Source organism: Capsicum annuum, chromosome 12, assembly GCF_002878395.1.
Source record: "Capsicum annuum cultivar UCD-10X-F1 chromosome 12, UCD10Xv1.1, whole genome shotgun sequence".
NCBI lineage: Eukaryota > Viridiplantae > Streptophyta > Magnoliopsida > Solanales > Solanaceae > Capsicum > Capsicum annuum.
The window spans coordinates 13,656,215-13,669,810 of NC_061122.1; the positions used below are offsets into that span (position 1 = coordinate 13,656,215).

Here is a 13,596-nt window from a genome sequence, read left to right on the forward strand (position 1 = left end):
CCTAGTAGCCTCCTTCTTATAAGTGTCACATGCTACACACCTATAAACAAGACTCTACCCGACGCGATTTTGCAGACACCCTAGGACCATGAACCGTGCTCTGATACCAAGTTTGTCACGATCCGAACTAGGGCCTGGCCATGACGGACATCCCAAACCATAAAGGCCTGGACGTCCTACTCTATCTGGTAGTCATGCACAATATTCATATAATAAAATAAAATGCGGAGTTTTGATCTACTACAGAAACATGGTCATACTCTGGATTAAGTTTAACAATAAGGAATGAAATTCAAAATCAACTAAACAACATCTGGAATTGTCTGCAAAATCTTTACTACATGAAAATCTGACAACTATCTGAAAATTGGGACAAGTCCCCCAGTAGACCAAAACTATAATAGATGACATAATCTGAAAGGACATGCCTTCTGGAATAGAGAAGACTCACCACTACACAATCTGATCTACTGTCTAAATTATCTACTGCTTATCTGGACGCATAGAATAAGCCTCAGAACATGAGAGGTAGGGTAGGGGGTCAATACAGATGCACTAGTATGCAGAGCAAATCCAAAATAATCATTTATATTCAACATATATGAGAGCAGTTTAAAGTAGTTCATAAACATATCATATAGTAAGAAATCACATAGGTATTTTAAAAAACTCTGTGAAAACATCTAAAATCTGTGACACTCTTTGTCTTCCTTCTGTGCTAGGTAGTGTACCCTACAATCTATAATCCCATGGGCTATATGGAATCTGTCATCAATTCGGCAGCCAAGAACCCAACCCAAGTGTGCTGCAAGGGTCGGAGTCTCTGAATCTACTACGCCACACGGCCGTCGCCAGCGTACAATAATAATCTACCCGTATCGGTAAATACGATTTCAGGCAAAGAGTTACTTGAACTCATGCTTTCTTCGTGTAACCACCTAACCCTCTTTATGCCCATTTTTAGTTCTTTAAAAATGCATGCTCTGAAAACATACTCTAAAATCTTTAACTCTGGCATGTCATTACATATATATGGTATCGTCATACCATTGACTTGGAAGTCACATTCTTTGAGCCATTTATAGCAATTTATATCTCTGTTTTCAAATCATAAAATTTAGGACCACCATATCAACAATTATTTCAAGAAACTCATGTAAAACTATGCAGTTAATTCTCCTTATCAATGATTTAGTAAACAAAGGTGGTCATGTTAAAAGTATCAATCTCATGCAATTGTTTCTCTTTAACATCACATAGTTATATGAAGAAACACCCTCTCAACAATTCAAAATTATATTCAAGTACAAGGACATTGAGAAAACATCTTTCAAATCATAAAACATGCATTTCAACTCTTTTCCAACAAAATCATAAGCTTTAATCCAATACAAGAGAGAGAGTTCATAATTTATTCTCTCAAACAATCTTAAATCTCAAATCCCATACATATAGTATACATGTAAATCAATTTAGGGGATAGGACCACAAGGTTAAAATAATAGTAACATTAAAACATTCGGAGTATGTAATTTAGAACATAGATTCCAAAAACCCTTTGAAATTCATGCATAAAAATCTTAATATCACGGATCTTGATTTGTTTCTTGGAGATCTTGAACTTAAGGCTTGATTTTTTTGAATTTCTTGTTCTTTGAGAAAACCCTAATTTGATCTTATTTTGAGAGTGAAGAGGAGGTTTTTGATGTTGTAAAACGGATAGTGATTGATTAATAATGCTTAAGGGGTGATTTAATTCATGTGAAAGGTTTTTGGAGTGAGGGAAAGGCCAAAATACCCCTAAGGAACCCAAAAAATATCGCATAATTGCATCAGTTGACGATCAGGGTTGACGGGCCGTCACTCAGGTGATAAGTCGTCACCCAAGTCGTCACTTTTGGGCTGGTTTTCACCATTCACTGCCTTAGGTTTACAACTAGGCCTGATGGGCCGTCACACAGCTGATAAGTCGTCAACCTCGTCGTCACGTTTTGGCAGACAAACACTTTAAAGTAAAATAAGCATAACTTTCTACTCCGATATCGGATTAAAGCGAAACCAGTGGTGTTGGAAAGAGGACTCAAAGACCTTTCATTTGATATATAGTAGGCTATCCAGTTCATCATATACAAAGATTTATAGTCGATTAAAATTAATCCAAGTTTTGACAATCACAAAAACTTGAACGATAGGAAAGCTTTCAACTAGTCCTTGAGTTAAGGGACCTCTATGATCTCAATTCATGATCAAATAGGTTCCCACACCACATAATTGATTAAAATGTCAAATTTGCATAGGTTTTAAGGCTTTTGGTTCATCCATGCATAAAAATGACGGTTTTCGTTCTAGCCCGAAATGCTGGGTGTTACACTGATCAAGTTGGCAAACATACAGGTGCCTAGTTTCCTTAAGTTTTAGTAAAGAAATTATAGATTTTGAAGAGACCCCATTTATCTACTGGGTCGCGTACTTTGTGGCCATGGCTTGTGCCACATTATGGTTATTGCATTGTACCGTGACAGCAAAGGCATACACCAGCTCTCCATTACTATTTCTAACTTTACCAGCTTTGTCCATATTGATCCTTTCCATTTGAGGCATACTCCACAAGTCACCATTTTGATAACTCCAAATCAGCCATGACACATAATTCTTAATTACAAGAACTCGTGTCATGTAATAAATAGTTTGCAAAGGGGCTATGTTTTGAAAGAATTACAGGAGCATCATTCCTAAATTTCATGGCCAAGGTATTAAATGGAGCAGCATAAAAAGTTTTAATCGCTTTTATGTTTTGTATATCCTACTACTAAATGAAAAGGCATTTAGCAATGACCTCTGTTCCTTCATTGTCCACTATTCATTTTCTATGTAGTTCGTTGAATTATGTTCCATCCCTAGGGTTAGTATCTCTACGCATGTTAAATATAAAAAACAAAATTACCAGAGGAACTACATACACAGTGATAAAAGATAAAATCTTATTTGATAAACATATATACACTAAAAATCAGTAAAACCTAAAACACAAGAAAGATGCCACGAGGATGAGGATGAAGAAGGAACTTTGAAAATTGATGCCATTAAGGTTGATAAGGAGTGGCAATCAAGTAAAGATCATTTTGTTATTTCCACAATATATTCGGGTATGCAGAATTTGTATAGCAGAACACAATAACTTCAACTCGAGTTCAAGTTTAAACAAGAACACAATGAAGTATCAAATACCCTCAACACAAGATCAAAATGACCTTTTCAAGAGGTGTATTTATTTTTCAGAAAAATAAAGATGAAACAAAAATGAATAAGGCCAAGTTGTCCGAATTCACGGAGTTTCCTTAAGGAAATAATTCCCCTCCAAGGTTGTGGAATTTTCCTCCCAGGATAAAATGTCCTTCAATCCGACTATAGCGGTTCCTCAAATAGGCGGATTCTATGAACACACTGAACGATTTAATAATCACACAGAATAGTTTTTCAAGAGAAGAAAAAGATTTTATAATCTGAAATTTCTGTAATTTCTATTTCAAACCTGTGGATGAAAACCAGGTTATTTATAGCCACAAGATGCCTCTTTAGAAAGGAGGCAATGGTTCACTCCAAAGGTTGCACCTTTGCTGTAAGTTCATGTCTGTTCATCAAAGATTGCATCCTTTCCTGAACAGTCATATCTTTCCATGAATCAGTGTGTCTTTTGCTGAATGGTTGCATCTGTTTGTTCAACCAGTGCATCAGTTCAGTTAAAAAATAGAAAACAGTGCATCAGTTCTGAAGCAATGCAACATTTCCGAAGCAGTGCAACTGTTCTGCATCACTGTTCGCGTAAAACAGTAGCATCAGTTCCTGCGTCCCTATTACTTCATGCATATATACATACGTAAATGGAGGATTAAACACAGAAAATATTTACTGTGTTTTCTCTTGGCATTGTTCAGAATTCAAATAAAGTTCAAGGCCGAGCGAGCGACGACGACGACACAAGACATCTCTATTTTCTTGCCTCACTTATCCATGTGGAAGTGTGTTTCACAATATAAACACTTTAAAGTTCTCTTCTTCCACCAATGTGGGAGAAAGAGTAAACTTTTCAATTTTGAGTACACTTTCCATTTTGGTGTAAACTCAATTTTTCTCTTCCACTTGATTTCTCCATTTTCCATTCAACACACATATAGAACCCAACACATTTTTCAAGGAGGAAGTTACTCCAGCCGATTCAGTCAAGTCCAAGTCGCTTGGCTCCATTCCAATAGGGAGTTTCCAATCAAAGTGATAAAGCAATTGAGCCAACGGCAAATAAACATTAGCCAAATCAAATGATATTCCGGGACAAATCCTCCTTCCATTGCCAAAGGGAAGATACTCAAAGTTATTACCATTAAAGTCCACAGAGCACTGCTCAAATCTCTCTGGCTTAAAGCTTTCTGCATCATACAAGTATTTTGGGTCTCGTCCGATTACCCGAACGTTAACCATGACCTTGGTCTTCAGTGGAATCGTATAATCGTTTAAGTCGGTCTCTTCCATGCATTCTCTTAGGGTCAAAAGTGGAACTGGTGGATGAAGTCGCAGAGTTTCTTTAACAACTAACTTTAAGTAGTTTAGCTCCTCTACATTGAATGTTGCATTGTCCCTAAAGGCTTCTGGCACTTCTTCTTGAGTTTGGCGAATACACTTGGATTTTTCATTATTTCAGCCATAGCCCATACAGTAGCTGTTGATGAAGTTTCTGTTCCAGCACCAAACATGTCCTGCAATTTATGGCAGTTTATTAAATCAAATACGGCGCAAGATATGTTAATTGTATAATGTGACTATTTCACAAGCTCTTTCCTCACCTAACTATTTTGACTATCTGACATTTTCTAACTAGAATTTTTTTCTGATTAATATTTTCGCTATGACAATGGATATTGAAGGACGATATGGTTGAGTAAGTAAGAACATGGATAGTATTCAAAATTTACAATAATAATAGCTTTGATATTGTTGTTGGTAATGGAAAATTCAAGACTTCTATCCTTCTTAACTCTTAGAAGCACATCAATTAAGTCTTCATCTCCTAATGCATGATCACCCTTGTGAGTTGTTGCAAGATTCTTCTTGCGCTAGTTGATGATATCCTCAACAATTGAATCTACCTGACAGTGGACATCTAAAAGTTTTTTCTTCGTTTTACTGAGAGAATGAAGAAACTTGTATGAAGGGAAGATGTCAGCCACATCAAAACCTCCGGCTAATCTTATCACTTCTCCAATTAGTTTTATAAACTTGTCTTGCTCCTTTAGTACTTGCCCAAATGCCGATCTACATGTCATGGAACTTGTGAACCAAATGATACTTTCTGTAAAATTAACTGGCTCACCAGAAAATGAAGAGGATCGGATTGTGGCTTCTTCATTCCTAATTGAGCTAAACGAGCGAACATTCTTTGCACTCAACAGTTCTATGACACAAATTTTACGCATTTGTCTTCAATATTCACCTGTTAAGATAGATAGATATGATCATGTGTCATGCAAAATCTAACAAAACAAATATTGAATAACGATAAATAAGACAACAATCGAAATATATCAAAAGAAACACAACAATGTTACATGGTTTGGTCAATTTAGTAACCTAAATATGAGTTAATCAAGTTTATGTTCTCCCACTAAACATAAATCCTGAAGTCCCACTAAACATGACTCCTTTCAGGATTTTATTGGGAATATGATATATAAATTGAAAGGAATTAAGGTTTCTAAAGAATTTTTATGCACATATTTCTTCTAAGAAAATTAAAATCAATTATGGAAAAAATATACTTTTTTCCTTCAAGAAAAATTTAAATTCCTAATATAGTGAAAAGATATTAGGGATAATGCGTAACACTCACCGTAGGGGCTAAAGGCAATGTCACACCTATCATAAAAGACGATATCCATGGCCATGAGTTTAGGCCTAGATGCAAAAGCGATGTCATGAGTTTTTAGTACTTGTTTAGCCAACTTAGAAGAAGTAACAACAACTGAAGAAAATTAACCAAGCTGAAGATGCATGAACGGTTCATATTTTTTTGGCTAAATCACTAAAGACGTGGTGCGGAGGTCCACTAGAGATGTGATGCATGTTTCCTATAATAGGAAGTTTCCATGGACCTGGAGACAATTTTTTGGTTTGGGTATTGGAGTTCTTCCAGAATTTCCATAGGAAAAAGAGGAAAGACAGAAAAAGGAAGATGGAAGTAAAGCTGAAGAATTGCATTTTGGGAGAGATAGTAATTATGTCTTGTGATTCTTCAAAGTTCATTTTCATTATATGCTCTTCTATAAGTTTCTGGCAAATAAAATAATAGTTTGTTCAACAACATGGAATACAATTGGTAAAAATATGACAATTGTTTTTTGTCTTCCTAATTTTGACTCATCACAGGGGAGTTGATTTTATTAGTAGGTAGTTGCCACCTTGGAATCCAATCAGTTGGTTCTACTAAGTTGAAGCAATTTTGACTGCTGTGAAAATAACATGGGTTCATTAGCACAAATGCCTCTATTTTGGGTGATATAATTTTATGGTATCAAAGTTTCGTCCTACGGAGTTTTAAGTGACAGATAATAATGTGTGGTAGACGATGTAAGCCACTTCAAGCCACATTTAAGTGTTCATAAAAGTTTTATGTTAGTATCTTTTTAATGATGTATATTCAACTCATATATCTATATCTATAATCTATATCTATAATTTATAATTATATTTATATTTATAATAATAATATATTAAAAGTATGAAGGGCCTTGGAAATGTGATTTGAACTTTTTACCTTCATTAAAAATTTTCTTAATAGACAAAATCGTCTTTTTAATTTTTTTCTTCTATTATTATTTTATTAAATTAAGGACTCATAAAATATATGAGAAAAATCTTTGTCAAATAAATACATGGAAAGAAATAAGAATCCTAAAATATGTGAAATATATGAGTCCTAAAATATATGAATCCCAAAATATATGGAAAGAAATTAAGAGTGTTAAAATATAAATATATGAATCCAAAATATATGAAAAGAAATTAAGGGTGCTAAAATATAGTAAAGAATCACATTTCAACTTCACCAAAAGTAAGCACTAATTCATGTAGAAGATGGATGAAATTCGGCCCTAATTGAATCAATATATTCTAGGCAATTAGGTTTCTTTCTTCGTGACATGGAAGTATTAGACTTTCTATATATATCGACTAATTATGGAAAAATTTTATACACTAAATTTAGTTAACAAGGTTTAGGACTTTATATAAATATATAGATCAAGAAACACCAAAGTCAAATACATCTTCAAGGTATGCTTTTAAAGTATCGCTATATATTATTTGCTATGATTTCTTAAGTTCTGTAATTGCTCAACTTGCTAATAAATTTCAATATCTATTTCTTTTTTACTTTTTATTTAATGTTTAATATTTCAATGTTATAGATTTTGAGCAATGGTTAATCATGCATGTATATATATGTTGTTTGCAGACAATATAGTATTGTTCAATGAAATATGCAATGGAGTTTCAAATGGAGTTTCAAATAGACTGTTACAATATCGTTGTTTGATGATACTATAGTTATAGTAGAGTTTGATGATGACCAAAAATATATTGCTGCTAATTGCTTTTAAGTTTTGATTTTACTATTTATTTGTATGAATGTGTCGTCCAAGCTAATTGTGTATAAATTTCTTTGTTTACAAATGTTAAAGCTTTGGGATGCTCTAATTTATTTCAAAAATAATTGTGGGGAGAGAATGAGGAAACTTTAAAGAATTGACTTTAAGATTAACAATCCTATTTATAACTTTTGTAGCATGCATAATGGTTATAGGAAAAATTATTTGGCATTAATATGACAAAATTAGAGTTTGGTACTGTGTTTCAATAAGATGGAGTTTAATTTTTGTTCATCACATAAAATATTTATTTAAATCTTGGTAAACTAAGATATGGTTTTTTATTATTATACATGAAAGTGAAAATTATTTTTGAATTACAACTTAGAAGAATTGTTTATTCGTTCCAAATTTTCAATATATTTGTCATTTTTTTTTTGTTCTTCATTAAAAGATTTTGCAATAGCCAAAATTATCATTTACTATTTTTCTTTAAATTATTATTTAATTATTAATATAATATTAATTATAATCTTTAAAATGAAGAAGTTCTAAAATATATGGTAAGAAAAAATATTTAGAAGAGTAATATTGTATGTTTTTCCTGGTGTATCTTAAAAAAGAGTTAAATTATATAACAATAGGAAAAGAAAAAGGGAAATATTGATGGTTCCCATAAAATTAAAATAGTATTATTTATAACAAATTTATTTCTTAAATATTTTACGAGAAAATAATTTTCTTAAAAAAAATAGATCCACAACCCATCAAAGAAAGACTATTTTGAATCTTAAATTTGAAAGAGGACACGTAATTGGGACGAAGGAAGTATAGTAATTATTTGTATAAAAAAAATAACTTAATATGTACGGTTCTCTTTATATTTGATTAATTACATTGTTTGCAAGATGAATATAGAAGATGTAATTCATTAAAATTTATCACTCTCTATCTTGCCCACATAAAATTTAATTTGTATATATTTTTCTTCAATTATGGATTGTTAACATGCTTTCTAATATTAGTATAAGGATTTAGCCTAATTATCATGACTTTAAGATCAACTGAGATTTTGTCAATTAGATTTTGTCAAAAACATTATTTTAACAATATTATATTTCCTTTTGTGAGAACTATGCTACGTGAATGTTAATAGTTTGAAATGAGTTTGTTCAATATGAAGCATGAAATAACTTGAAAATTGAAAGTTTGAGAGCTAGAATCGAGAGCTTTATAAGTTTTTGATTATGAAATTAAAGGTTAGTATGTCAGAAATATTATTTTATTAATACTAGATGGCGTCCCTTTAGGAGGATTATACTATGTGAATGCGGGTTTTGATAATTGAAATGAGTTTGTTCAATATGAAGCATGAAATAACTTGTAAATTAATAACTTAAGAAAATCAAAAGCTTTATAAATTTTTAATTATAAAATTAAGGATTAGTCTTCGTATAATAACACAGAATCTGAAGGAGGTTTATCAATATCTCCTATTATAGGCCATAGATGGTGTCAAGAGAGCACCTAAAACAAAATAAGTTAAGAACATTAAAAGGATGAAGTATTTTAATTCATAGAGTTTTTTTTAGATAATTTTTAAATTTGTGCATCAAACTTAAATTCATAAAGTATTTTAATATTAGTATTTGGGATAAAAATCAGCCGTCAAACGTCAACAACATAATATTAAAGATATAGTAGACCTTCAAGAATTATATATTTGTGGAAGTAATGAAGTTTTAAGGTGTTTTTTGTCAAGTTTTTAATCTAAAAAAAATTAAATAAATAACTGAGAAAATGCTTATTGCTCTCTTAGCGCATGAATCATATATGCTATCTCATCAATCAATAAAGATATCATCGAAGAATATGTAAGTGTGAAGGCCTTAGGAATATTGTTTGAACTTTTTGCCCTTCATTTCAAGTCTTTGTTTTAGACAAAATCATCTTTTGACCAGTTTTCTAATATTTAAGCATTGAAAAGTAATTAAATATTTAGAATAAAAATTTTCCTTATTAGAAGTCCTCACAATTAATGATAACTAATACCTTTTTCATTAGTTTAAGAATTCTGAATCAACTTAAGAAGATTTGAAAAAACTAGGGATAAATATGAAAATCTTAGAACTAAAAAAATATAAGAAGTAACAAATTTTTAAAAGTTTTAAGTAAGTAATCAAAGTTTTTCTAAAGATTTAACTTTAAAAATAAAAAAATATTTTAAATATAGAAAAAATAAAGAAAATGATCATACTGTCTCTCTTAGACTCTAGCAGCAAGGAAAAAAGAAGTGCATGACATACATAAAAGTGACAATCCATTATCACTTGAACTTCTGGTGGTAAAATATATATGTGTTTACTATAAAATATATATTATGTTTATGTTATTATATTAACGTGTGAAGGATCTTTAAGAACTGATTTAAATTTTTTGCAGTTCATTAATTTTAAATAATCAAAGGTTACACGTGCAAGCACCCGCGATTAAACTAGTTAAAAAGAAACATCTTATACCGAAATATTTGTAAGTAACACAGACATATTATACCTCTACATAATTATAATTATAATTATATTAAAATCTTATGGGAATCTAATTATCGCAGCATATATTGTGATCAGTTCGTTACTGATTTTGCAATGTCTTCCACTCAAATTCGCGTGTCTTTTACTTTTCTAGAGATTCAATTTTGTACTATATTATATAAATATTTTATCATAAAACAGTATTAGTTGGCACTTGGAATCGTAGGAAATGTTAATCTATTTTCAATATTTAATTTGAGTCGCCATCATTGCCGTGCTTCTTTGTCGTCTTATGAACACAAACAATATCAGGTGTATGCCAAGTCTTAGGACTAGGTACCATAAAGCTAACTTTTTAAATCTTTTGATCTCTAATAGGAGATACTTAAAATGATAATACAATGATATCTTATATATTCAATGATCGTGCAGTAATTAACACACTGTATCTTGCAAATATGTTCTTGTATAATGTCAAGTAGGGCAACTGGAAAAATATTAAAAAATTAATAGTCAGTGCTTCCATCATTCACTCTTGTAATAATAATCATAAAAGGTATCCTCTATCTGTTCTTGTATAATGTCAAGTGAGGCAACTGATGGGAAAAGATTAATATATGGAAGCTCATTCTGTTTTTTAGGAAACAATTTCCAAATGTGGTGTCAAATCACTCCACACTTTCAAAACTGGTTGTGTCTCTCACCAATATAAATACTTGTCCATTGCCTACCATTTATCTCATCAACTTGAGAGTTTCTTTCATTCCAACTTAGAAGAACCAAAAACACTCTTATAATTGTTTGTTGCAACAATGGCCTCAGCTGAAGTTGGAAATAATGTTGTGAACCACATCGAAGAAGCAAAGATCATTCGTCCAGTTGCCAACTTCTCTCCAATTCTATGGGGCTATAGTTTTCTTTCCTTCTCCATTGACAATAACGTAAGTAATTAATATTAGTTATCTTTTCTTCATAGTTCCATCTTAGTTCTTTGCTTTTATTAGACAATGTAGTTTGATTTCTGTTGTTTTTTTCGATTTATTTAAAGGTTGCACAAAAGTATGCTCAAGAGATTGAAGCGTTGAAGGAAGAAACAAGGAGTATGTTGTTAGCTACCGGGAGGAAATTGGCAGAGACATTGAATTTGATTGGTGTTATTGAATGCTTACAATGGTCACCGTAGAGGAATAGTAAATGATACTAACTTGATTAGGGACCTGGTCCCTAAATGATTCTTTGAACTCGATCTTTTTGTGTTGTCTCACCTCTCTTTTTCCATCTTCTTCTCCTTGCCATGGGTGTATATCTACAGAAGATATGAGACTGAATTAGATATGTAGGACATCATTTAACCAGGATACCTGTTCACCAATTCATATCCATGTAAGGAGAATTCTAAAGTTAGCTAGCATTTAATTGGAACTCATCAGCTCCACCCCTTCTTGTTTCACTCAACCAATTTCCTACCAACTTTCTTCAAAGATCTACTAAGAATATGCAATCCCCCCCCCCCCCACCTCCACCAGAATAGTGAGAACATAAATTTTGTCAACCAAGTGCATAGCACCGCCAGTATCAATACATTTTAATTTTTCAACTCCATCACCAAGGAGACATTGCCTCCTTCATGGGCCTACAACAAGAGGGGATATTTAAGCCTTCATTTTTAGTGCAGCCATTATCAACATTCCTGTTTTAGCTGCTTTCTCTTGCTTTTACCTACATCATAAATCGGTTGTTAGTCTTGGGAATCCATTTCAGTCTGAGTTTCCAATAAGGAGATAGAGGAAAGATCATCTTCTTTCTTATACGACTGGGTAATCATCCTTTCTTTCTTCTTGAAGCAGTGAGATTTCTCATGCTTCTTTGAGCTGTTGCTTTGGATGGACACATTTCTCTTGTGTGACCATCTTTGCCACAATGGTTGCATAGAATATTATCTTTGCTCCTTGTATGTCTTATAGAAGAGTTGGAAGCCTCACCTTAACTGTGGTATCCTAAGCCTCTCCTGCTACTAGACCCTTGGTCGGTAAGGGTAGTCAAATCTTGTGACGAAGTAGTCCACTTGAGAGCCTTTTCAAGGTCAGACTTAACCCAAACTAGGTTCCTAGCAAGGACTGAGTTTCTTTCAAGTTAAGAAGTCATATTATTATTAACCTCAACTAATTCTTCGTCCAGTTAAAGCTGTATTCTACTCCCTTTACCTTTTCCCTTTGAATCTTGCTTAGATATTTCACTAAGCTTCTCCTTCAATCGATCATTTTCATAAGGAAGAGTCGTGCAAGTTGCTTAATGTTCAGCAACTTGCAGACTCATCTCAACCATTTCTTTCTCACACTTTGCGAGATCTTCCTTCAGCTTTGCCTTTTCATTGGTTAGTTCGGTCACCTGGTGTCACGATCCGAGTCGAGGCCTTGGCCGCAACGAGCATCCCGAATCATGAAGGCCCGGTCTCCCCTTTCTATCTGTCAATCCTGGACACCATTCATAAACAATAAAGAAAAGATGCAGAAATTTAACAGACGGAATCATGGTCATGTTCTGAGTTTAATTTAGAAATACTGAATGAAATCCATAAGTATCTAGACAACATCTACTTCAGTCTGCGAAATCTCTAATACATCAGAAAGTAACAACTTGTCTAAAACTGGGACAAGGCTGCCAATCGGACCCAAAACTAAAGTGAAATAACAATGTTCTAAAAACAAGCCTTCCAAAATAAAGAAGGCTCACCAACTGCACACTTCTGTCTGATAAATCTACGGCTTAGCGGAAACTTCTGGACTAAACCTCAGACCCTGAAATATAGGGGGCCAATAAAGATGTATTGGTAAGAAGAACAATCCAAAATAATGTATTTATACATAACATAAGTGAGAACAATTCATAAAACACTTAACATATAATATATGAAAACACATGGGCACACTTTAAAGACTTTAAAATATTTCTTTGAATCCACGACTCACTCTTTATCTTACTTTAGAGCTAGATGGTACACCCTACAGTCTAAAATTCAACGGGTTATATGGAATCTGCCGTTGACTCAGTGGCCAAGCCTCCAATCCAAGTTTACCGCAAGGATTAGAGTATCAGTAAGGGGAGACACGCAAGACCACACAACATAGTGCCATGATCCCCAATCAAATCAACATGTCATGGTAGTGCACAAGACCAAAAAGCATGGCTCCTAACCATAGTCCCTAATTGGGATGGCATGAATGAATGTACACAAGGCCATACAACAGGGTACCATAACCCCGTGTCGACAAATCATGATTTCTAGCATTGAGTCTTTCAACTAGTACTTTCTTCAGGAAACCATCTAACTCTCTTTAAGCCTATTTTTGACCTTTTCTAAACATACATATTTCTGAATTCAAAATCTGAGTAAGATCTATATTTTTAGTCTGTTCTGAATCAGCTAT

At 32.9% G+C, this 13,596-nt stretch overlaps 1 protein-coding gene and 1 pseudogene across 1 annotated transcript; one reads left to right on the top strand and one right to left on the bottom strand.

Annotated features, from left to right (window-relative positions):
- Positions 1–3,762: 3,762 nt before the first annotated feature.
- On the bottom strand, positions 3,763–6,253 carry LOC107849997 (annotated as a pseudogene).
- Positions 6,254–10,932: 4,679 nt separating this feature from the next.
- LOC124889502 (5-epiaristolochene synthase-like) lies at positions 10,933–11,589 on the top strand. The gene is made up of 2 exons (XM_047401425.1): positions 10,933–11,109; positions 11,217–11,589. The coding sequence occupies exons 1-2, from the start codon at positions 10,981–10,983 to the stop codon at positions 11,349–11,351; spliced, it is 264 nt and encodes an 87-aa protein (XP_047257381.1). The 5' UTR covers positions 10,933–10,980; the 3' UTR covers positions 11,352–11,589.
- Positions 11,590–13,596: the final 2,007 nt, after the last annotated feature.